The sequence below is a fragment of the Neovison vison genome, chromosome 4, assembly GCF_020171115.1.
Source record: "Neovison vison isolate M4711 chromosome 4, ASM_NN_V1, whole genome shotgun sequence".
NCBI lineage: Eukaryota > Metazoa > Chordata > Mammalia > Carnivora > Mustelidae > Neogale > Neogale vison.
Genome location: NC_058094.1, coordinates 8,879,314 through 8,904,826, shown reverse-complemented (window position 1 = coordinate 8,904,826; position 25,513 = coordinate 8,879,314). Strand labels below are relative to the sequence as shown.

The window sequence follows — 25,513 nt, the reverse complement described above, 5'->3', positions numbered from 1 at the left end:
GTGCTTGGGTGGCTTGTTAGGTTAAGTGTCTGCCTTCAGCTCAGGTCATGATCCAGAAGTCCCAGGATGGAGTCCCGCTTTGAGCTCCCTGTTCAGCACGGAGTTCGCTTCTCACTTTCTCCTCGCTCTGCTTGTGCTCTTCCTCTCTCTTTCTCTCACTTTAGTTCTCATTCTCTTTCTTAACTAAATAAATAAAATATTTTTTAAAAAGACAGTGTAAGCAAGAGCTCTACATAAAGCAGAATGTGGTCCAGTTAAAAATCCATGCCAAAGCAACCCATTCCTGCCATGGGAGAAGCAGCCTGTCCCCACTTTCACTGTCCTGGCCATCCCTGCCTAGCCCCCCTTTCACTGTTTTGGTCTTCTCTGCCTGCCCCCCCCCTTTCACTGTCCTGGCCATCCCTGCTAAGATCCTATTTCTGAGTCACCAGCCACCAGCCTCTCATGAATGGGGTGGGAAATAAGGGTCTGCGATGTGTTTAGTTGTCACTGTTTTTCATGGTAGGCAGTGCAGTGAAGGTGGAGACAGCAAGCTTCATAATCCCAGTCCTACAATGTTTAGTCCCAAGACTTTGCACAAATCACCTAGCCACTCCGGGGCTCAGTCTCCCCATCTGTGACGTGGGGATGCCAGTCCTTACAGGGCTGCTGTGGGGATCACATGAGAAAAGGTGCATGAAAGATCCGGCTCTCCAAAGATACTTTACCAGTGTTGAGTTCTCTTCCACCTCCCTTGAAAAGTTTATATAATTTAGAGATGGCAAGATGAAGCAGGGGGAGGTTGAGAGGTCCCGCAGGCCTCAGCAGGGAGGGAACATCAACACAGGGAGGGAGCATCCGGATGTAAGGTCTTGCCTGCTGTTCATTTCCCTGAACCACAGAGAAACGAGGCTCTGGTTTTGACTTCTGGCATCAGCCATGATTTATAAAGGGCTACCCAACTTTTTGACGCTGAAAATTGATTTCCAAGGTTTAAAGAGTGGTGATGTGGGGCACCTGGGTGGCTCAGTGCGTTAAAGCCTCTGCCTTCGGCTCGGGTCATGATCTCAGGGTCCTGAGATCGAGTCCCGCATCGGGCTCTCTGCTCAGTGGGGAGCTTGCTTTCTCCTCTCTCTCTGCCTGCCTCTCTGCCTAGTTGTGATTTCTCTGTGTGTGTGTCAAATAAATAAATTTAAAAAAAATCTTTAAGAATGGTGGTGTGGAATTAGCCAGTGAAGTGCCAGCATGCAGTCATCTTCTGATTGTACTAATGGAACGAAGGGCAACAGAGGTATAGAAGCCAGTAGAACACTTTCTCTGTCCCAGTTCAGTACACAGTACATTTCACGAATGCCTTGCAACAAGTCTGTGCGGCAGGCACTTTACAGCCGGGAGTCAGGTGCTGAGGCTTAAACGGGTGAAGAAATGTATACCCATGCACAGTTCTTTACAAAAGAAGGAGGTCATTCACTGAGCCTCCTTTCACATGCTCTTCTCGGCTGGATTTCATACCAGGACCTGGTGTCAAGGCCCTTCCAGCCAAAAGCAGCACGATAATATCGAGTGGATGATGTTAGAAGGGCATGAGCAAGGGCTAGGTTATAATTATGGAGTGCCCATCCCAGCCTCTGCCATCAGAAGGGCGTCTTCAGGAGGCTTCAGAGCTCAGTCATTTCCAGAGCCTACGGAGGGCTAAACATGGCTTTCGGTGCCATGGATGATGACCAATGACATTCCTAAAATACTCTCTTTAACACCCTGTTCAAATGCCTTTCCTCACTCCCTAATGCTATCTTCTATGCTATGGTTTAACCTCTGAATTTCATCTCTTGCTTAGGCTGGATTTGAAGTCCTCTCAGTATTATTTCTCACTACCTCTCGTGCAAATACAGCCACTCAGGAGAATAAATAGGCCCATCCAACTGTCTGTCCGTCCAACCATCCATCCATCCATCCATTTGTCCGTCTATCCATCCATCCATCCATCCACTTGTCCAGCCAGCCAGCCAGTCAGCCATCATCCTTGCCCTTACTCACAAGTCACTTGCTCACTCGCTCAAAACATACCTTTCTGAGTTCCAGGCCCTGTTCTGGGGATGCTGGGATACTCGGGACCCAGTTCCTCTCCTCTCTAGCTCATGTGGTTATTCAGTCCCTTGAACCCATCTGCCATCCCTCCGCATCCGTCCCCAGGAAGGTCCATTTCAAGAAATTCTGGTGTGTATGTGCTTATCATATGTCTGTGTGTATCTGAGTATATCTGTGTGTTTGTGTGTGTTTCTGCCCATGACTGAGTGTTTCAGAGTGTGTGTGTCTCCGTGTGTGGCAAGATTGTGAGTGTATCTTTCTGTCTGTGACTGTTTGTGTTCATATACATGCTTGGATGGAAGCAGGGCCTGGTTCTGAGGTGACTCTAGTGGCTGACGGAGGTCAAGTCTCCTTATGATGTTCAGAGACTCCAGGGAGAAAAGGCCGTGGTTAGAATTGTGGTTTGGCCTCGCATTATTTTCGAAGTTAAACACACACACATGCATACACACAAGCAAAAACGTTGCCCTTTAATAGCTCGGTCAGATTAGGATAAGCGTGGGCCCAGGGCCGGATGGGAGACTGCTGTGTGACCAGGCAGGCTGAAGACCCCTCTGTCCCCAGCCCTGCAGGGGTCCCGTTAACCCCCACGGTGCTCACTGCAATCCCAATTCACCCTCCCCCGTACACAGGACACCCACTATCTTGCATGTGTTCTCATGAGGACCCTTGCATTACAGCGCATCATTCCCATTCAAAGCCCTTAGATGTCTGCCACTCGCCCTGAGTCCCTTCCTGGGGGCGTAACAGGGCTGGTGCATGGAGCCAGTCCTTCTGCTGGCTTCAGACAGGGCTGACAGCCTAGTCTACAGACTTGAGACAGGCCTGGGCTGTGGACCCAGTTCTGTCTGCAGACCCCCCCGCACTCCATGCACCCTGTGGCACACCCGCTCTGACCCCCTCCTTTGCTCTCCAGCCAAGTGCTTTAAAGGGAGGGCTGAGCCGGCCGTTGACTCGTCTAACCACCGATTTTCCACGAAGAAAGACGTTTCCTTCAGTAAGACCGATTACAACAACCTACTTGAGGGAGAGGAAAGTTCTCTAAGCCATGGTGCAGTATCGCTGTAACCCACGCCTTTAACCACTTCCTCACTGTATCGGGAGCTCCGGCTTTTTATAGCTGCACACGGTGCTGAAAACATCAGCGGGTGCCTTCCCAAAGTTCACATCCCCACGGCCTACACGGCCAAAGTGGGGCCCAGCAGCCCCCAAATTGCAGGGCCTGCAATTTACCAGCTCGATTTGCAGTTTAGAACGTGGTGCTTTGACTTTGACTGTCTTGAGCATGTGTGTGTGTGTGTGTGTGTGTGTGTGTGGTGTTCTCTTAAGACAAAGCAGACCCAGTGGTTCTCAGGAAAGCTGGACCCCTCATCACTGGAAAGAAGCCCCTGGATGAAATCCCTTGGCCCTGGGTGCTGTGCCCCCCCCCCACCCCGTTGAGTTCCTGGCTCAGGGCTGGTGCGGTGTTTTACTTCTCAGCTGCTCATTCTCACCGTGAGCTCAGGCGTTAGGACTGTGTGTGTTACAGGGGCTGAAGCGCAGAGCGGGCCACCAGCTGGAGCTCAGTGGGGCAGGAAACTTGCCTTGTGCGTTTGGTAGCCAACCCCGCTGACAACAGGAGACTCTGAGCTTACCTAGCTGGGCTGAGGACAGAAAACCGATGCAGACGACCACTCCCTGGGTCGGATCTGCAGAGCCCGCAGCCAACCCCAGTCTGAGTGGCTCAGAGATGTCAGAAAGGGCTCCCAGGCCCCAGGATAACGCTGCTGCTATCCAGATCCACACCCCACGTGCTCTGCTCTCTCCGGGCTTGGGTTACAATGGGTCTCACCTCGGACTCTGGCCACAAGGTTCCTCCTCGGTCCCGATGACTAAGTTGAGATAAGATGGTAATAATACCACCACCTTTAAACGAGAACCAGCCCGGTGAATACAGAAGGCTGGCCTGGTGGCTAAGGGCCTGGCCTTGGAGCTTGGCCGCCCACGTTCCGACGCCGTTTGGCCTCCACCCAGTCCTGTAATCCTGAGTGAGCCATTTGCCTCTCTGGGTTGTGAGCCCCTTTTCTATCAAATGGGATGATGATATCATCTGCCTCGTGGGATGGTCGTGAGGCAAAAAGTAGTAACTGTAAAATCTGCAGACACACGAGGAACCCTCTTCCGAGGTTCTCTCTTTTGATTCTTAGGCGTTCATCCTCGGGGGCAGCGTGGGGAGCTGTAGCACTGTGTTCATGTGACTCAGGAGGGAGAGAGGCTGGGTCCTTTGCGAAGTCGCCATGTGGAGTCAGAAGCCAGGACGGGGGCTGTGTTCAGCGACACGAGACTACGTTGAGCTGCTAAGATTCCGACCCTCAGGGCTGAGGAGCCAGACTTGCAGCCAGAACCAGCCTCAGCTTCTGCCCTGTTCCTGCCCCACCCAATGCTCCCCTCAGCTCTCAGCCTTCCATGCAGGATGGCCTATCCTCATTGCGATGCCCATGCTTTGCCCATGGCTCTGAGTCCTGACTCGGAGGCATAAGGACCCCTGGAACTTTCTGGAAGCAGTGCTGGAATGTATTCCCTGACTTCAAGAAATCTGTCCAGCTGGAATCTCAAGAGGGTTGGTCTCCTCCCCTCTGGACATCTGTCTATTGTCTGTTTGTTTGTTTAAGATTTTATTTATTTATTTGTCAGAGAGAGAGAGAGAGCAAGAGCGAGCACATGCAGACAGAGTGGTAGGCAGAGACAGAGGGAGAAGCAGGCTCCCCGCCGAGCAAGGAGCCCGATGTGGGACTTGATCCCAGGACACTGGGATCATGATCTGAGCCGAAGACAGCCGCTTAACCAACTGAGCCACCCAGGCGTCCCTCTATTGTCTGTTTTGCACAATGGGCACCTGCGTTTACAGCTTGCAGAGTACTTTCCTCTGCTATTTTTCAATGATCCTCTCAAAGAGCCAGGGAGAGCAGCACCCTCTGATACACCTGTTGCTGTATTTCTGGTGTTTTTACCTGTTTCTGACATTTCAGCTCAGGGTAGGGTCTAGAATGGAAATGTGTTCTCTGGGGTCAGCCAGATCAGTGCTCTCTTTACATTGGGGTAAGAGGGTTCAGTCTGGCTCAAGAACACAGCATGTTGTTTGGGATATAAAAACACATGTGGTATAATGTGGGGTTGAAAGTATGGCCAAGGTGGGCTGCTTGGACTAGGGTCCTGGCTCTGGTAGTTGCGTGGTGTGTGATGCTGGCCAAGGTCCTGGACCTTTCTCTGCCTTAATTTCCTCCTCTCTAAGAGAAAGGTGGTAAATAACATTTACCTCTGAGAGCTGGGGAGAGGATTTAATGAGTTAATATGTACAAAGTGCTTACAACTATACCAGAAACTTAGCAAATACTCAGTAAATGTTAACTATCATTATTAGTTTTTGTTGTTGCCCAAGCTCCTAAGTCCTGGTACCTATTAGATTATAAATGAGGATTTCCCTTTTTCCTTGGAGCCTCAGTTTGCTTGTCTCCAAAGTGGGGATGACAGCTGTACCTGCCTCCTATTACTGTTGCAGAAATTGCAGGTGATAGAAAGTTCCTGCGAGGGTGAGTACCTGGCAGGTGTTGTAGGTGGGCAGACCCCTTCGTACAGCTGCCTGCATCCACAGGCTGGATCAGACCCTGACAGCATTTGTGACTTTGGTCAAGTTACTGAGTTTTTCTTTAACTTTATTTTCATATTTGTGAAAATGGGGACAATGACCCAGGCTAACTTCCCCAGCCTTGGTGAGGATGAGTGGGATGAAGTGGAGGAGGCTGTTGAGTTAACAGTCGAAGTCCTCGGGACGCCTGGCTGGCTCAGTTGATTAAGCGTCTACCTTTGGCTCAAGTCATAGTCTCAGGGCCCTGGGATCAAGCCCAGTGTCAGACTTCCTGCTCAGTAGGGATTCTGCTTCTCACTCTCTCTAGCCCTCACCCTCTCCAGTGCTCATTCTCTCTCTCTCTCTCTCTCTCTCTCTGAAATAAATAAATAAATCTGAAAAACAAAAAACAATCAAAGTCATCAGTTGATGGCCCTTGCTGTGTATTATCAGTTTCAGTGGTACCGGTAATTGTTCTGGTGCTGGTAGGCCTACGGCCCTCCGCCCCCCTTGTCCCTGATGCCCTCGTGTGAAGCAGCGTCTGAGCTAGAGGTGGTCCACAGACAGAAGACCCTGGGGTTGTACCCTAGCCAAGGCGCTCGGCCTGCCTCTTCCATCCTGGGCAGAAAACCAATCCCACCAACGGTGCAGGCCTGGGGATGGGCTTCCTGGCATTGCTGCCACCTGCATTCCTAGACAGGAAAGCCTCCCATCCAGCCAGGGTTTGACAGAGACTTGCATTGACTCTGCTAGAAAAATTTCCTTGCACAATGACTCTGTTTCCATCACCTTCTACGTGGGTTTCTATTTTTGAAAGTCCAAGTCTGTTTTAACGGAGCCAGGAAACTTCTATTTAAGAAGACCTGAGAGATGAGAGTGGGGTTTGCTCCTTGTCCCTCTTCAACCACCATCAGCCCTTGGCCTCAATATACAAATTTAGTCAATGATCACTCTGTTGAGGGCCCACAGTTCCCAGGTAAGGAAGCTGGGACCTAGAGAGAGGCTTGTTCGAGGTCACAGACAGTGTTGATACGCTGTGGATGGTCCTGACCCCCTGAATGCCTGTGGGCATCTCCTGGAAGGGTCCTGGGTCTTCTGAGTTTGGACGAATGATGTGGAGTCCTGATGTGGCCCCGAGGTCTCTGGGCTGAGCCGGGGGTATTGGGAAGGAGACCATCTGGACTGTTTGACCTGAGTCTGCTTCTCTCCCAGGGTGGCTCCGTGTTCTCCCCGGCCGCTGTCATCAGCCGAGAGAGGGCTCAGCAGCAGGCAGCTGCTTTCGCAGAGGAGGTCAGCTGCCCCACCTCACCCATTCAAGAAATGGTGTCCTGTCTCCGCCAGAAGCCTGCCAGCGTCCTCAATGACGCCCAGACCAAGGTGGGCACTTGTGTGTGAGCTGGGGAGGGACATGCTCTGATCTTTTCCAAATGGAAAACCAGGCCTAGAAAGGAGACCTAACGGCCCCCCGCCCCACCGCCAATCCATGGCTGCAGAGTCAGGTGGCTGGCCGGCCGGAGGGGGAAAGCACACTCCCTGACCCCCAGCCCCGTGCATGGGCCTGGCATGTAATGGACCAAGCATGGGTACTCAAGGTGAACGGGTCTCTCTGAACACTGGATCTTAGCTGTAGAATATGAATGTAAAATATAAGGTGGGCCTTATCGAGTAGGAGGATAAAATGAAGTGACACGTGTCAAGGACTGTGCCAGGACTGTGGTGGCACTCTGGAAGGTCACAGCCACCCAGACTGAGCACAGAGGTCATACCTGTAGTGGATTGGAGGTACCCCCATGCTCTTAGACGGGACAGCCATGGGAGCCACGTGCTCTTTTTTTCCACCTGAAAAGATCCTGCTCACAGCCCCCTGTGGCTGGCTGTCCCTGACACGGTTGAAGGGGACACTAGCTGGAGGAACTGTGGTCATCAGAGCCACGGGCTTGATGCCTTCAGCCACGGGCCTGGATTCACAGGCCTGGAGCCGGTGTGACCTTCAGCTCCCCCAAGTGTAGGCTACTGAGAGAGTGGCAAGAGCTGATGAATTTCTCTGCCGGATCCTGCCTGTGGCCACCACCCACCTGCTCCTCAGTCATGTCTGCTCCTGCTTGCTTATATACCTACGGGCTCAGGCTTACCCATTCCTCCCTGTGCATCTGTTGTCACCTAGGTGGGGAAGCCCTGGGGACCACCCATTGCCCAGAGTGAGACTTGCCTTCCAGTTTCTGGCCTGCCATCCTTCCTGCCTCTGGTTCCTGTCATTTTACTCTGATTGCCCAGTACAGCCCCAGATGGATCATAGGCAATCGCGCTCATTATGGTTGAAACCTGATTAAGCGAAGCCATGCGACTGATTCTTGCAAAAGCATTTAAAAAGGAGGATAAAATCCATACACCTAACGGCGTCCCTTTGCCCCCATGTAGCTCCTGGCCGTGAGTGGCCCTTTCCACTACTGGGGACCTGTGGTTGACGGCTGGTACCTCCGAGAGCCTCCAGCCAGAGAACTTCAGAGGACTCCAAGGGTGAAGGTCGATCTGCTGATTGGGAGTTCTCAGGATGACGGACTCATCTACAGAGCGAAAGCCGTGAAGGTAGGCAGCCAGCAGCTTCAGAGGTCCCCTGCTGGCTGTGCCCCAGTGGCTCAGGACCTCAAAGTCTGACCTTGGTCCAGAGCCCTTGACTGACCCGCTCATTTACAAAACCATCTCTAAAACACTAATGAGTACAAAGGCTCTAGAAGGAGTTCAGGAGATGGTAGTGGGGGGAGTTGTTTCAGACCTGAGACTCGTGCAAGGTTGTGAACAGCACAGACACCTTCGCCCCACATCCACAACTCTACCTGTGTGTGAGTCACCGAGGAGAGTGGGGTGCAGAGCCTGACCAAGGAGTTCTGTGAGCTTCGGGGTTCCAGGCAGTGGACACCCCTGCCCCTTGAAGGATGCTTGTCTTACTGAGGGTGTGGCCGAGGTGGCACCCTCTTCCAGTCCTGGCCAGGACAGCCAGACCCCGTGCTGGGTTTCTTCCCCAGGAGAACTGGGCAGGGGTCATACCCCGCAGTCGACAAAGGCGACTTCTCGTGGCTGCTCTGAGATACAGCGAAGTGGGAGAAAGTTGTAAGCAGGCTCTCCTCTGGTCTGCTCCCTTCCAGCCACCTGTCCTTTTCAGACGGCTCTTTAACAAATCCTTTAAGTCGTCCGACCTGGGATGGTAGGTGCAGCGCGTGATCCGCAGGGAGCCGACACTCACAGTCAGCACGGGGCTCTGTCCAGCTCTGCTGACTAGAAGGCCGCTTGGCTGGAATTAAAGAAATCATTCCTGCAGCCTCCTAGGATCCTGCACGGCCTTGCATTATCCTGTTCCCTCCGGTAACATGTCTCACTTCGGGGAATCTGTCTTACAGCAATAAACACTCCACTTTGACATGATATATCTCACAAGAGTATTTATCACAGCATGAATTATTATGGCAAATGTTGGAAGCAACCCAAATGGGCATTAACAGATCAGTGGTGAACAAATTTGGGCCACACACAAACTATTAAATATTACGCAGATGGTGAAAGGGGCGAATGGATCCATCGCTACGGGCTCAAGGGTTGCCTAGGACATGTTGCTAAATGGAAAACAAAAAACAAGAATGCAGAGGAGGTGTGAAATTAAGGAGGCATCCATATTTTTTTAAACAACCAGCCTGTATCCATCTGTAAATATGTAAATGTGCATAATTTTATGTTTCTTTGTGAAAGGGTTATAGTGTGGGAGTTTGTACAGCAAGCATTAACGTTGACTATCTCAGAAGGTGTAGCGGCATGAAAAAGGATATTACTGATAGCGCTACTTAGGCATATATGCGTAAGTCATATATATATATATATATATATATATATGCACTTATGTTACCTATAATGTGCGCGTGCATGTGTAGATACATAGAGAAAGTGGTGTGTGTGTGTGTGTGTGTGTGTGTGTGTGTGTGTTGGGGGGGCTTGGTGTAGAGTAGAACACAGTCATTAGCTTCTGTCCAGCTGAGAAAGATTGTCTGCATCTGATCCATCTCTGTTTCCCTGCCGAGTGCCCACATACAACACAGCCCCAAGTTCAAGGGGCTGTAACTGAATTACTGAACCAGACTGACTCTCAGGGAGCACTGAAAAGACGCCCCTTCTCCACCATGAGCCCTGGGCCTCTCTTCTCTAAAGTAGCGGGTATTTGAATGGCGTTTGATCTAACCCTTCATAATTTAAGCCTAAATATATACATGTGTACTCCTGTGCTAAGATGCAGAATTGCTATGAAAGATTCATGAAAACAGAACAGATTTAAAGCACGAGAGAGAAATGAATGTTTAAAGATTTATGCTGCACCCTCCACACACTCCACACTGGAGATGAGGCCCTGCAGCGTGGCAGCAGAGGAAGGAACAGCCCCTTACCCTGGACCCTTTCCCATATGCAACAGCTCATCTTACGTTGGCCTGCAGGGATGTGGGGAACTTTGTGTGGAAGAGAATATAGGCTTGCAGCTCGGATTCTTTGGACTGTGTGCTAACAATTCATCCCAGCCATCTCCGACTTTAGAGAGAGGAAGGGCTACTTTTCTACTTCCAGGAGGCTGGGGATCATCCTGGGCAGGTGGGAGCAGCTAGTTCCCGTACCCCTCCATCTGCAGCTCTGGGACAGTGCGGGGCGGGGGGGCTCTTACCAGCGGACTGGGGCTGTGCTGGCCCCAGTCTGTAGCATCTGATTATGCCAGCCCATTGTAAGGGGGTTGTATGGCCATGTGGCCACCTTGGTCTTCCCTCTTCCTCTCCTGCAGCGTGTTTGGGAGTCTCTCAGCTCTGTCTTGAATCTCTGAGCCCCCCAGCCAGGAGTCTAGATCCAGAGGACTGGGATCCCTCCTCAGCAATGCATTTTCATTCCTTTCATTGACTTTCCCTCTGAGGCTTTCAAATAGATGTTTCCTCAGTGCACTTTCGAGGAAAGATGGCGGAGTTGCTCGCTACCCACACCAGGGCATGGCTGGGAACATGTGCCCTCAAGTCTGGGCACCAGCATAGGGAAGGCACCAGGAGGACATGGTGGAGCAAGGGCCGGCCCTGTTCCATGGTTGTTATCCAAACCCCCGTCCTGGGGCAGAGGCCCCCAGGTCCTCTTTACTCCTGGTCAGAGCCATCCTCTCTTGCGTCCCTTCTCCGCTCATTCTCTTCTGAACTTGTGCTAGTCCAGCCACTGTGTGGCTTTGTGAGCCTGCGTCCTGCCAAGAACTCATCTGGGTCTGGGGACCTGAGAGGGGGCAGGGGGTAGTGACGGTTGAATTGGAAGCCAGAGCCAGAACTCCAATGCCATTACGTGCTGATGTCTCCTGAACAGGTCCCTGTTCAGGGCTTTATACTTCCAGCCTGGCTTTGCCCTTGAACTCTAGATTGGTTTGACCCAGTCTATTTGCCATCTTCACTGAGACGTCTCATAGCTTCCTGCTCTTAACATCCGGAAGGGACTGCTGGTTCTCCTGGGCCCCGGCCCAACCAGTGTGTTCTGCTGAGCTCTTCTCAGTAAACACAGTCCTGTTTCTGCAAGCAGGGCTGCAGCTAATGGTCATCGTGACTCTGCTCACCTCCACCCTACCAGCTCTGCGTCAGCAAAACCGGCTGGCTCTATCTTCTAAGTGCACCCAGGATCTGTCCAGCCTCACCACCTCTTCTGCCGTCACCCTGAGCCATGCTGTCCTCTTTCTCCAGGATCATCCCCCAACTAGCTCCCTGCACCCCCATCATCTGCGAGACTGCCGTGGACAGAGCCTTTCCTCTACCTTGTGTCAGATCCTGTCACTTCCCTACTCAAAGCCCGGTGGCCTCAGCTTCTGCAGAGGGGAAGCCGTAGTCCCCACAATGACCATTACTTGATTGGCCCCTGTTTGCCCTCTGACGCCACCTCTTGCTATCCCCCTCCCCCACTAAGTGCGGTTAATCCCAACTGATCACTTTGGTGTTCCTCAAATATGCTGAGCATGTTCCCATCTTAGCATCTTGGCATGTGCTGTTCCCTCTTCTAGAATGTTCTCCAGATAACTCACTGTCTCATGTCTTCAGGGTCTGCTTCTTCAGGGTACTTGCTTGACCCTCCAGATATAGAGGGAGACATATTCCCAGTGTTCTCTCTCCCCCTTACCCTGCTCCCCGTCTTTAGCGCTTATGCCCCTTGACATACTATACATTTATTTGTCTGTTGTGTTTCTTCCCCAAATAGAATGTGAGGCCCATGAGCTCTGTTTTATCAGTTTTGCTTTCTGCTTTATCTCTGGTGCTAGGAAAGGGTCCAGTCTACAGTAAGGGCTCAATGACTCTTCATTAGATTGAAAGAATGAAGTTAGGGGGACCTGAATACGTGTCATAATCTAACCTAGGAATCTTCAAGGAAATAATTCATCCCAAACAACACTATGATCTGTGACCTATGATCTATTCAGCTGGGAAAGCAGTTCAGAGACAGAGCAGAATTCAAATCCAGATCTAACTCCTGGATCCAAGTCCACGGCATCATCTTTCGGCTGTGGCCCTCTGGGAAGAACAGGTCCTTCCTCCAGGAGCTCCCCACCCACCCACGAGTCTGGAGGTACTTGTGAGGTCACAAACACATCTAAAACGAGGGCTGATGTGTGTGAAGGGTCTCACAATCCCACCTCCATTCTCCCTCAGTGATGACCCTGGGAAGGAGGTGCCCATGAACTAGTATTTACCACCATTTTACGAAAGAAGAAGGCTTCTGGAGGTTTCACGATTGTCCCAAGGTCATACAACTAGTCACTTGCAAAGCCAAGCCTCCACTGCAGATCCTTTGGCTCCAAATGGGAAGCTTTGCTCCCAGCCCCATGTGTGCTAAACCCTAGAACAGGTGGGGCAAATGCACCAGGGCCACCTGTCCCCTCCCAGATACAATTGTGGCCCAGAGGCGTCTTCAGAATCCTGGCCAACACAGGACCACAACACTGTCATGTCAACACATAAGCGGGGGCCCGGCTACCAGCTGCCCCTCCACACACAGTATTAGACACCCTGCTCTTGTGTCCCCCTAGGGTGCTTTGCCTTGCCTCAGCCTGTTCACAACCCTCCTTCAGACTTGGGTTTGTGAGTTTCTCCATTTTCCCCAGAAGGTTTGGTAGATCCAGCTGGTAGATCCAGCTACCATTAGCTGAGGGGAGCCCCAGGATAGCACAGCCCCGATGGCCTCAATCCCAGTGATTCCTTCTCCTGAATCCTTCCACGTCCTCCTAGCTCCTCCTGGCCATTTGTGCGGAGAAGCAGGACCTCACAGAAAACCCCCGCAGGCTAGAGCAGGTGTCACCCATGTTTTCCCAACACCAAGACCAGTGTGTTTAGTCATGCAACACTCACTGAGGCCACTTACTATGTGCCAGAGGCCAAGCTGGGTGTTTGGGAACAAGTACACATTCAATCCCTGCCCTCAAGAAGCTCACAGTCAGGCAAGGAGAAGAGAAATGAGCAGAAGTAAATAACTAAAATACAGTGTGACAAACACTAGATGGAAAGACAGACATGTTAGTGTGGGGCCTCAAGAGGCACTTGGGGCGGGTGGGGGGCTGAAACCGCAGTGGTCTCACCAGCAGGAGGGTCACAGGGATGAAAGAACTAACCAGGACCCCATCTCCCAAGCCAGCGGGAGCATCTGGGTTCCCCAGAACCTGAGCCTTAATTTCTTTATCTATAAAATTGGGAAATTACTAGTCCATATCCTCCTTAAGATGTTGGGTAAAATCATATATGAGGCCGTGTCTGGCAGATAGTACGTGCTCAATAAATACTAGTTTTTCACCTCGGTCTTTTAGGTATTACTAGAATTAGTGTCCAAAATGATTGTCCCTGATCCAGGGACTTCTCCAGGGAAAGCAGGAATACAAAGGATGTACAACCACTGAATCACCTCGCCTGACCCGAACCAGTTTTTCCAAATTGTAACAGATGCACACACATGATTTTTCCATATGCCAGCTCTGCCTTCATGCCATCCAGAGCCCAACCCACAAACACACACCGTCCGGCTTCCCGGGGGAAGTCACAGGAGCAGTAGGCATTGCTACCCCCCACCAAGGGAGCCCCTGGACCCACCCATGACTTCAGCAGAGACCCACCGAATCCCACAGACCAAGGAGGGTGGGCAGGCAGGGCTTCTAGCCAGTCCCTGTGAAGACTCTCACCCACCTTCCACCCCAGGCCGGCTTGGGTCCACACACACAGTCCTAATGACACCAGCAAAGTTAACAACATACCCGTGGAGCATCACGGCCGCCTGAGATGCCTGGAAAGCCTCTGCTCTCGGAGAATGATCTTATTTCCTGAAGTAGCAGCTTTCTGTTGAAATTCATCAGTCGCTGTGGTAGGGATTTTTTCCCCCTCTTTTCTCCTCTCTCTCCTCTCTCGCTCTTTCTAACTGGTGAAACTGACAGTCTGCCTACATTAACCGGGCATTAATTTGCATGATCAAAAGCAGATTTGTTCCAAGATGCACTGTTCTGCCTTCCCCTCCAAGCACAAGGATCTCCAAGGAAGGCGAGAAAAAATCAGAAACAGCGCCACCACTGTGCCCCGAGCTTGGGCAGGAGCTGGCCCCGTCCAGGAGCAGGTGGAGTGGGGGCCCTTCGGGGAGCGGGGAGGGGAAGGCAGCCCGTCTGAGGGTTGGAAGCAGCACCTGGCAGCCCGAGGCTCTGGCACCAGCCCCAGCACAGGAAAATCAAGCCTTTGGTGACAGATGATAGCAGAGGAGCCTGCAGGAGTCCCGACGAGCACACACCATTTCCCCGAAAAGAGGCACTTGGGCGGGTGGGTGTTAGGGTCTGGACCCATGCCGGGCATGATGGGGCCCCGTGGAGAGCCCGCAACCTGGAATCAGAAAAACGGATCTCAAATCCCAGCTTCAGTCAATTCAGGCAAGTTGCTTACCCAGTCTGAGCTGCAGTTTCTTTATCGTTTGGTGGGCACAGAGGGACCAGCCCTGCTTGCCTCCTGCTGTGGGATCAGGAGGCTTCCAGGCAAAGGAGACAGCTCCCAACACCAGGGAGCCCCGTCGGGTCCCTGGCTCCGGGCCAGCCTACAACACTGCAAGCCCCCCATCCTAGCGCTGTGGCTCCCGGGCTCACACAGGGCGCCTCGCCTACGTGTGCTGTGGCCCCACCAGGTGGGGTTATCATGCTCCGTTCAGAGAAAGTCAGAGATTGGTGGGGCTGACTTACCGCCCCCCCCATAGGAAAAATATTTTATGACTGCACGGGTAAAGATGAATGGGAGGCAAGCTGGATTCATTCTTACCAATTCACTATGATGACAGTTATTTTTTCTTCGGGTCTTAAAAGAAATTGAAAGACATTTTTTTTTGAGGGCCCTAAAGTTATGGGAGGCGCTTGGCACTGGGCCTGCTGTGTGGATGAAGAAGTTGGCCCCATGACATCTGTGATAAGTGGAAGAGGCAGAAGCGGTCCATGCATTGGTTTGTGCACAGGCACAACCTGTACTTACTGAGGGGCTCTTCTCTAGGCTGTCGGGGGAAGGTCGGAACCCCAACAGATATGGCTCCTGGCTTGTGGAGTTCACGTTCCAGTGAGAGGACACGGACTGTGATGTATGAGCAAATACATTAAGAATTTCAGATCTTGAGGGGTGCCAGGGTGGCTCAGTTGGTGAAGTGTCTGACTCTTTGTTTCAGCTCAGGTCATGATCTCAGAGCTCTGGGATCGAGGTCCACATCAGGCTCTGTGCTCAGTGCAGAGGCAGCTTGAGATTCTCTCTTTCCCTCTGCTCCTCCCCCCCACTCTCTCCCATCTTAACATGCACAAGCACTCCCTCTTTAAAATAAATCTTTTTTAAAAATTTCAGATCTTGAAAAGTGCTGGAGAGAATGGAAACATGAATCCAAGGCACCTTGGCAGGGAGGACTGAGACCTGAATGATGAGGCAGGGCCAGTTCTGGGAAGATCTGGGTGAAGAGCTAGTGCAAAGGCCCCGTGGCAGGGCTTGTCTGGGGGACATAGAAAGCCAGAGGGCTAGGAAACACTGTGGATAATGGAGGAGGGGGAGCAGAGGAAGTGGGATGCACTGGAGGTGACCCATTAGATGAGGTCTCATCAGCATTAGGAGAATGATTCTGTTCTACCTGTAGGGCGCAGTCACTAGAATGTTTTACTCTAGGAAGTGATTATCCTGATTTATCTTTTTTAAAAAGAGCATTCTGGGGGTGTCTGGGTGGCTCAGTGGGTTAAAGCCTCTGCCTTCAGCTCAGGTCATCGTCTTATTACCCGTCTCAGGGATCGAACCCCACATCGGGCTCTCTGCTCAGCGGGGAGCCTGCTTCCTCCTCTCTCCCTGCCTGCCTCTCTGCCTACTTGTGATCTCTCTCTGTCAAATAAATAAACAAAATCTTAAAAAAAAAAAAAAAGAAAAGAAAAAAGAGCATTCTGGCAACATGGAGTTGACTATGGAGAGGTAACAAAGGAAGCAGAGACCAGATTGCCCTGTATTGGAAGGTCCAAGGAGTAAGCTAATGAGCTAAATAAGAATTGAAGGCATGGTAATGGCAAGAAATGACTGGATTTGGAATAAACCTTGGATTGGCAGTTGGGGACTCATGGTGGGAATTTAGGAGAAAGGTCAGAGCTGTAGGTACAGATCTGGGAAAAAAAAAAAAAAAAGGAAAATCTGATGTCACAAAAGCCAAGAAAAGAGTATTTCTGAAGGGAAGCAGAGGTCAAACGTCTGATGTCATTGAGGGTGGAGTGAGCCGAGGGCAGAGGTGGGCCTGATGGGACATGGGTGACGATGAGGCCCCCTCAGTAGAGTGAAAGGGAGGGAAGACTGATGAGGCGCAAAGCCTGGGGAGTGTGGAAATGGCCACGGTGCTTCCGGAGCCCTCCGCGCCATCCGCGGCCTCAGATGCAAGCCCTCAACCAGTTTGCGAGGGGGCAGATTACTCCCCGATGAGTCGCCCCTCGGACTTGAGCAGCTGTGTTCCACGGCAAGAGCCGTGTCGTGTTCATTTTGGATTCCCAGTTGCTGGCCCCGGGGGCCTTTAATTTACATTCATTCAGTGAGCAAATGAGTATTTCTGTCCACCTCAGAGCTCTAGAGACTTCTGGGGGCATTCATTAATTCATGCATCTCTCCGTACAGGCTTGTCGGAATCAGGTGAACTCTGAAAGGATGCCTCTTTTTTTCCTTTGGGGATTCTACTCTGGGTCTCTTCTTCTCAAACCTCTGATGTCATACCCATTCTGCGTAACTTTAAGAGTAACCAATGAACAAAAATCACTCACGGACCTTCTGTGTACACTTCTCCCCAAATGCCCACCTGCCAGAGGTGGTATCGGTGTTTCTGCCCCAGGATGGGATAGAAGCCGACGAAAGCACCAGCAAGGATAGGGCAGGAAGTCGATAGGATGGTGGTTAAGACGTGCTGGGGGGAACCCTCAGGACTGGGGTGCACCAGCATGCTGGGGAAGGTGGAAGTAGGAGGGGTCAGCAAGTGTCTCTTTAATCGGATGACTGGCTACTGGCTTGGTAATTGAGGATAGGAAAACAGCCAAGGAAGGTTCTGGACCTGGGGAAGAGCACATGTAGACGACGAAGTTAAATTGTACTCGCGTTGAGTTCGAGGGACGTGAGGGGTGCTCAGGAGCCGGCAGAGGTTTGGATGTGTGGGACCGAGGTTGAGGCTGAATGGAGATTTAGAATTCAACAACCTACCAGCCATTATGAACACAAAGGGGAGAGACGGTACCACCTCTCCGCCTGTCTGGAAGGAAGGGCAAGAGAAGGGCAAGGAATGGTATTTGAAAGAGACAAGACAGCAGGAAGGTTCCATAAATGAGCCTGAAGCAGAGTCGGTTAGGGAAAAGGAGACAGGACGATCGTCGAGCTGAGTGGGGGAAGAGTGCCAGGATGGGAAGGGGGGACAGCGCCACCGCTGCCTGGGGTGGGTCAAGGGGTAACATCAGCGACTCTGGAGAGGGTGCGTGGCTGGGGAGAGGGCAGGAGCCAGTTGGCTGCGTGGACACGCTTACTGAGTGTGCACCCCAGAGCCGGCAACGCCAAGGTGAGGCAGACAGACGAGATTGTCAGGGGTGGGGACACCCGTCGGCATTTAGCTCTCGGTGGGGGCGGACTCACGGAGAGCTGCACACCACGGATCCTACAAGAGAGGATTTGCCTGGTGATGCCAATGAAGAAGCGCGGAGGGTCCCAGAGCTCTGGGCAGGGAGGCCTCAGCCTCAGGGGAAAGAAGGGGGTCCCTCAGTCCAAAAAGAAGGAGGGAATTCGGGGAGGGCTCCAGATGGGCATTTCCCTAAGAATAAGAGGGCCAGCCGTGTGGGTGTGGGGGGAGCTCTGAGGATCGCCTTGGGGTTTGAAGCCTCATCGTGGGATTGGAGTGGTCGAAGGAACCAGTAGGCAGCAGTGGCTAGTGGGCTTCTTACTGGGGCCCCAGAACAGGTGGCACCACTCAAGGACACCTAGCAGATGGCTGTTCTGCCTCTCCCCAACATGGACCCCCATCTCTGGCAGGCGACACCCACAGACCCTTCACCTGGTCCCTCCTGAGGCAAAGCAGGGTGGGGCCATGCCAGCTGCTCATCCTCCATTCCCTCTGCCCCACCTCTGGCTCCTCTGTCCCACACTGGCCACACTGGCCTCCCCCCTTACTCACCCGCCTGTTCTCACCCTAACTCTCACCTCCCCACGTCTTGGCTCAGCTGTCCTCCATGGCCTGCCCTGATGATCCCCTCTGCAGTTTCAACCCTCACGGACCAGCACCCCCAGTCCCCTTCCCTGCCCTGCTGGCCTCGTCTGTGTCACACCCTTATCACCACCAAACTTATCACCACCAAACGTTCTGTGTTACAAAATTTGCCATGTATCCATGTCGGGCTCTCCAGCTCTACCGGAAGTCCCCAAAGGTCAGAGAACTGAACTTGCATCGTTCCCTTATATTGTTCCCTGAAGCATCCCAAACGCCACCACTTGCTCCTGGCAAATGTGGGCACTCGGTAGATGTCTGTTGCATGAAATCATGAGTGGAAGGTAAAGACCCTCCAGCTAAGCACTTTCCATCATGTCTGTCAACCCTGCAGTGAACATAAGGGCATTTATTTTCAATAATTTGCTGGCTAGAGGACAGAGAGGAGGAATATGGATCATCACCCGTGTGTGGCAGCCCCTCAGTAATCGTGAGTTCACTTGACTTCAACGTCAAGCCCAGGCACAGAGAGGAATATTTCCTGAGCAAATTTATGGACGGCCGTGAGTCTTCCGAGGTCACACACCGGAGCCAGGTTCGAACCTGCATCTCTCAAATACAGACCCAGTGCTCCGTGCACCAGGCGATGAGGCATCCAGACCGTGGCCTCAAGAGTTTCCTATGTGCTCGAACTGTTCGGTAGGACCTGTTAATGGCGGTCGCTTAAACACACGCACACACAGAGAACTGTGGGTTCCTGACGGCCCTTAACGCAGCCCAGCCTGTAGCGAGCCCGCTTCCTCGGCGGATTGCGCCTGTAATTACAGCTTGTGGAAGTCGGTACTTGGCGTCATGTGACGGCCCCTTCCCTCCTGCTGACTCTCTAATTAAACTCGCAACAGCATCTGTGCTTTGGACCCGGCCAAGAATGAAGAGATGTGGCTCTTGCTGGGCCCCCTTTGCATTCCCACGTGCTCCCCGCGGCTGGGGACCACACGCCAGCCATCTCCAGAATGTCCACCTGCCAGCGAGGCCGCGCCCCGGCTGCTCTCAGCCGGGCTCAGATCCCTGGGAAATGTGAAAGCAGCCAGAGTCTCGCGGGAGACAAAACCGGGCCTTCCCTCCGGCTCCCTAGCTGTGCAACTGCTTACAGCTATGGTGGAGGAACTTCTAGCCATGCCTGGGCTCAGGGCCCTGCCACTCTTAAAAACCACCTCATTGGGGTTCCTGGGTGGCTCAGTGGGTTAAAGCCGCTGCCTTCGGCTCAGGTCGTGATCTCAGGGTCCTGGGATCGAGCCCTGCATCAGGCTCTCTGCTCAGCAGGGAACCTGCTTCCCCACCCCCTCCTGTCTGCTTCTCTGCCTAGTTGTGATCTCTGTCTGTCAAATAAATAAATAATATCTTAGGGGGGAAAAAAACCAAAAAACAAAAACCAAACAAACAAACAAAAAAACCCACCTCATTGTGAAAATAGTTTCCAAGGAACTTGTGTAGGGGCTCTACCCTTTACGTAGGGCCAATCATTTTGCAGCAGGGATGGGGAAGAGGAGTTCCCAGGGTTTGGACCCACAACTGATGGGAACAGCATTGATGAGGCCTTAAGACAGGGGCTTCCCTGACCCCTTTGGGCTGGGCACAAGATTGCGTCTACAAACATTGGGCAACGGTAACACACGGGCTGAGAAATTGGTAGTCATGTCATCTCGCCTCATGACAGTTTTATGAAGAGGGTAATATTCCTGTGCCCATTTTACAGAGGAGGAAACGAAGGCCCAGGGAGACTCAGTAACTTGCCCAAGGTCACACAGCTAATAAAGGGCAAAGCTAGCATCCAAGCCCAGGTCCCTCCAGCTCTGGGATCTGAGCCCGAGAGGTTTGGCTCTGACGTCCCCTTGCAAGGACTGTATCCTCTCTCTGGAGTCCAGTGTCTCCACCAATCATCTGCCTGGCACGTTTGCTGAGCACCGGCTGTGACTAGGTGCCTAGCACCGTACTGTACCCCATGTACCCCTTCTGCCGCATGGTCCTTCTGGAGCCGTAGACAAGCAGACACCAACAGCATCTGGGGACGGAGCATGGCATTGCGAGTGTGTGCCGGGCTCCCCCGCCCTGGCCCGGTAGTCCTCACCTCTATTGCCCATGTGCCCGGAACTGTGCTCAGCTCTTTCGATGTACATGGCGTTGGAATTTGGCACTGATTCAATCCGGTTTCCCAATCCACGTGTGATTTTGATACTTCAGTAAAACAGGCATGGTCAATGTTTGGTAATAATTGGAGATACGTGTACGATTTCTCTTATTTCTGTTATAAAATATTCTGAACCCTCAGGAAAGGACAGCAAATAATATAATGCAGTTTTCCCCCTGAACTACTAGTAGGTTGTGAAGTCAGCCAATGCATTCTGAACAGCTCAGACTCGAACAGGAACTCGCATAGAAACACTCGGTTCTGGCGGACATGGGAAGGGCCACGAGCATGAATGTCCTTCACCCGAACATTGTTCCAGGCCTCTGTGGGCACACGCCTGGGTTCTGAGCTATAAACTGTCTTTCTGACTGTAGATCACGGTCATCAGTACTTGGTGGTCATCGATAGAATGACGGTTATTGTATTCACTCTTCGTTTTTAGCAGATACTAGTATTTTGCCATAGTTGCTTCAGATCTTTTTCCAAGAAACACACGTTACAGATAGAATTTAAATGATCCTCCGCTCCCCTTAGCCTCTCCTGAGCCCAAGCACACGGCTGGACTAAATACTCTGTCAACTGGTCTGGCCTCTGCTACGTGAGCTCACCCGCGTCGGCTGAAAGAATGTCTCAGGCGGGAAAGGTTGCTTCCTGATCATACCCACACCTCGAATTCTAATCGCACGTCCTGTGTGTTTGGAAAGGTTTAGAAAAACAATTTAAACAGGGCAGGATGTCTTGATAAGCATGTCATGCTGTTGGCATAAGAGCCTAGAAATAGGTAAACACCCGTGATAGACCGAGCAAGTGCCCTGGGGCCAGGGCCTCACACTTGAGAGCTGCATGTCTTACTCTCTGCTGCCTCTTGTCTTCAGAAATGAGGAAACTGAGTCCTGGGGGAGGCAGATGGTTCCCCAAGATTGCCCCAGTGCAGAGAGCAGGAATGTTGGGACAAGGAAGGAGAAAGGGAGGAACAGAGGGAGGAGGGAAGAAGGGGGGGAGGAGGGAGGGAAGAGAGAGAGAGGGAAAGCAAGCAAGCTAGCTAGCGCCATGTGGACACACATCCCCGGAGAACCGAAAGCATTCCCTAACCACTCCAGGAAAACTAGCCCCCACCCTATTTCTGTCGGCCTGCTCTTTGTAGCACGGGTATCCTGGGAAACTGTACAGTTATTTGCTTCCTTCCCACCTCTGCCCTCCAAAACCCGAGGCCTCGTGAGAGCAGGGAGCTCCACCAGCCTGTGCCCGGCTCCTTCCCCAGCCCGGCGCGCAGCTGGCCGTGGTGGCGCATCACGGTGACCATGCGCAGGAAGCAATCACCTGGCGATGGCTCGTGTCGGTGGATGAAACTGGAGTTCGCCCTCCCGAGGAAACCAGATGCCTGGCCGGCTGAAGGAGCTAAGGGATCAAGCACGGGGTGACCTGCACCACCTGGCCGTAACGGCCTGTGTTTACTGACCACTTACTGAGTACCGGGCACCACTTCAAGTACCCGGCGTGTGTTAGCCCTTTTGGTCCTGTGACCCCACGCGGAGGGTGTAGCGTCTGTTTTCAGGCAGGGAGAGGCAGGCACGGAGAGCCCCGCCACGTGGTAAAGGTCACACAGGTAGGACAGGTGGAGCAGGGATTTGAACCCGGGTAGCCTGGCTCCAGCGTCCCTGTGTGACCACCACGTCCCCCGGATTCCCAGGGAGAGACTTCTAGAGCAAGGGTCCGAGGGAGACTGACTCCAGCCCTTCAGAAGCTGACTGGGTATTCCCATGTCTTCTTTTAAAGCAATTTGAGGAAAGTCAAGGCCGGACCAGTAGCAAAACAGCCTTTTACCAGGCGCTGCAGAATTCGCTGGGCGGTGAGGACGCGGACGCCGGCGTCCGGGCGGCGGCCACATGGTACTACTCTCTGGAACATTCCACGGATGACTACGCCTCCTTCTCCCGGGCCCTGGAGAACGCCACCCGGTGAGCAGGGAGGGGGCGGGCTCCCGCTGCCCCACGGCTGGGGTCACGGATGCGCCTGCCGTGTGCTGGGAAGGGACGGCCTGAAGGGTGTCGAGACCCCCTGCCCGGTGTGGTGTCCCCACCGGGAGTCTGTGGTTTCCAATCCCAGCGTCACTAGCTCAGAATAAAACGTGGTCCCTCCCTCTGGGATCTTGGTGACCAGAAAGGCTTTAATTTTGCCTCCACTGGAGACCTGTTTCCAGCCATGCAGCCAACAGCTATTTCTAGAGGCCCAGCCCCAGACTGGACCCTAAGAGCTCGCAGACATCCAAGTTCTAGATGCTACGAGGCTCATCACCCAATCCCGCACCTGGCTCAGATGAGAGATGGTGAGAAAACTTGGGGCTGAAATTCAGAAACCTACATTCTTGCCCCAACTTTGACTTTAACGGGCTTGGAAGACATCTGTGCCCGGCGGGGGTGAAGGGGGGGAACTGAAGTGAGAGAGAGGGCAGGTAACCAAGGAAGGCTTCACTGAGGAGGCGGAGTCCAGTTCCCTCTTGGCTCAGGCCCTCATTGCCTCCCGCCAAGCTCAGGCAGTGGCCTCCCTGCCTCTCCTTGGCAGCACCCCTCCACCTGGCTGCCAGGGTGGGACCCTTTCCTGCAGGTCTGATTCCAGCCCGGGCCGGCTCACCATCCCCTTCTTCATGAGAGAGAGCATCGCTGCCTCGTGTGCCCTGCCAGACCCCCATGGCTGGCCCTACCCCTACCCCACAGCCAGAAAACAGGCAGACAGACCTTCTGTACTGAGAGACTTTCATGGCTCTCACCAGCCTCGGTTTTTACAAAATCCCTGTAGCGTGGGTCCCATGGGCCCCATTTCTCAGATGAGGAGAGGGAAGGTCAAGGAGATTCAGAAACTGCTGACTGAGATTCAGAACCTCGTGGGTTCCAAGCCGCCTGAGGTCTGTCTTATTCTGACCGGGCCTGGTGCCTCTTAGACACACAGCCTGAGCACCAGCCCACGCACGACCCACTGTTGCAAGCTGGTCCTTCTGGAACGTGTTCCCATCACCCCAGAGAGGGAACGAATGTGAAGGCTTAGGAATCTAGAACAGGGTTCTCAGCTTCCTCGCTGTGACATTGCAGGTGGATAATTCCTTGCATAGGGGTCCGTCCCAGACTTTGTAAGATGTTCAGGAGCCTTCCCAGCCCCTGCCTGCTAGATGCCAGTGAAAAAACTTTCATCTACAGCTGTGACAGCCAGAAATGTCCCCCAAACATTGTCAGATGTCCCCTGGCCGGGGGGAGTGTCCCCAGCTGAGAGCCACTGGTCTAAAGGCATCATATATCTTTGAGGATATTTCTTCTGCCTTCTTTCCAAATGTGCAGTCATTTTGTATGTTGTATTAATTTCACTCTGGAGTGTTTTGTTCCCGAGTCTCTAAAAATGATGTACCAGCAAGATGCTTGCCCCACGGGTTCCTTGTATAACCTTGGGTGACCTTGCTGGCCTACACCAGGCGGGACCCTGCACCAGCCGTGGAGCCAGCTGTGGCGAGAGGCACAGTAGGCAGTGCAAGGACAGGACGTGTTGTCTGCAGGCCCCATGCGGAGGCACCTGGTGATCTAGGGGACCCTGGCCTGGGGAAGCCTCTCCCCGTCACAGTTGTCCATAGAATGATGTGTAACTAAATTCCCTCCTCTGTTCCCATTTGACCAGGGACTACTTTATCACCTGTCCCGTAATCGACATGGCCAGCCACTGGGCGAGGAGGGCCCAGGGAAATGTCTTCATGTACCATGCTCCTGAAAGCTATGGCCACAGCAGGTAAGGTGGCCGCGTGGCCACAGCGGGCACTGGCAAGTGAAGGGGGTCAGGCAGGGCTCCGTGTCGATTCTGTGACCTTCAGGGAAGCCAAGGAGAGATGGCAGGACTGAGGTTCAAGTCCTGGCTCTGTGACATCGGACTTGTTATTTCGTGTCTGAAAAATGGGTATAATAGTAATCTCTACATTCTCTCACAGTATTGTTCGGAAGGGCGAGCCAAACAGCAAAATAGAGGAGGCACCTTGGAAGTCCAATGTTAGCTCTTAATGGATTGACCTGGCTTGGGGGAGGAGGCTTCTTTATTAATCCTACATATTTATGCTGCTAAACCCTGAGCACTTAGCTTCACTGAGGAAATGGCTTTCCAAAGTATAAAAGGCTGTTGTGTGTATGTGTGTGTTTGTGCGTTTTTACAACAAAAGGAACGTTCTCTTTACGTCTAATCTCTATAACCTACTTCTAAAATGCATTCAATATGCTTTATAATAAAAATCTCAGGTGCAAAAGCATAATCACAATGGAAACAAGAAATAATAAGTAAGTGAAAGAAAGCCCATGAGAAGCAAAGGGTCCAGCAACAGGTACAGAGTGTAGTCCTGCGTGTTCCAGAAGCCAAGGGCAAGATTGAAAAATTAAAGGACAGTCAGAGCAGAGAGGCTGGGGGGCAGAGGACACACCTGAGGTCTGCGCGTTGGAGACCACTGCCATGGATGCCCAGGGCGTTGGAGGAGGACTGTGGGGTCACGTGTTCTACCTCATCATGACCTTGCTGTCCTGAGCCATTCACCCACGTCAGAAAACCCAGGCCCCTTCCTAGCTGGGCCAGCAGTCCCCGAAATCCAGTAGGCTTGCCATAAGTCGCATCAGATGAGCCATTCATGCTGGAAATTCCTGGGGAAGAGCTCATGTCCTGCAAGCCTCAGGGTCAGCCCTCTGGGTCAAGCGTTCTCAGATAACAGAGGGTCAGGGGTCAGGGAAATGGGGTGTAAGAATGCCAGCTTTATAGCGGGAGATCCAGCCCCACTGCCAGCCAGCTCTGCAAAGGTGGGCAGGCTCCTTTGCCTCTCTGACCCTCGGTATCCTCATCTGCTCAATGGTTTCCCCTTGCAGGCTTGGCATTAATAATCTGGGACAGAAATTATGCTTTCACCTGTGTTT

General features: G+C 52.5%; 1 protein-coding gene across 1 annotated transcript in view; it reads left to right on the top strand.

Moving 5' to 3' along the window:
* The window catches only part of TG (thyroglobulin), a 244,302-nt gene that overhangs the window by 201,885 nt on the left and 16,904 nt on the right, over positions 1 to 25,513 (top strand). Inside the window, exons 42-45 of the mRNA XM_044244917.1 lie at positions 6,884 to 7,048; positions 8,090 to 8,257; positions 22,365 to 22,546; positions 24,249 to 24,356. Coding sequence (XP_044100852.1) covers positions 6,884 to 7,048; positions 8,090 to 8,257; positions 22,365 to 22,546; positions 24,249 to 24,356 — 623 coding nt within the window. The remainder of the gene's footprint in view (positions 1 to 6,883; positions 7,049 to 8,089; positions 8,258 to 22,364; positions 22,547 to 24,248; positions 24,357 to 25,513) is intronic.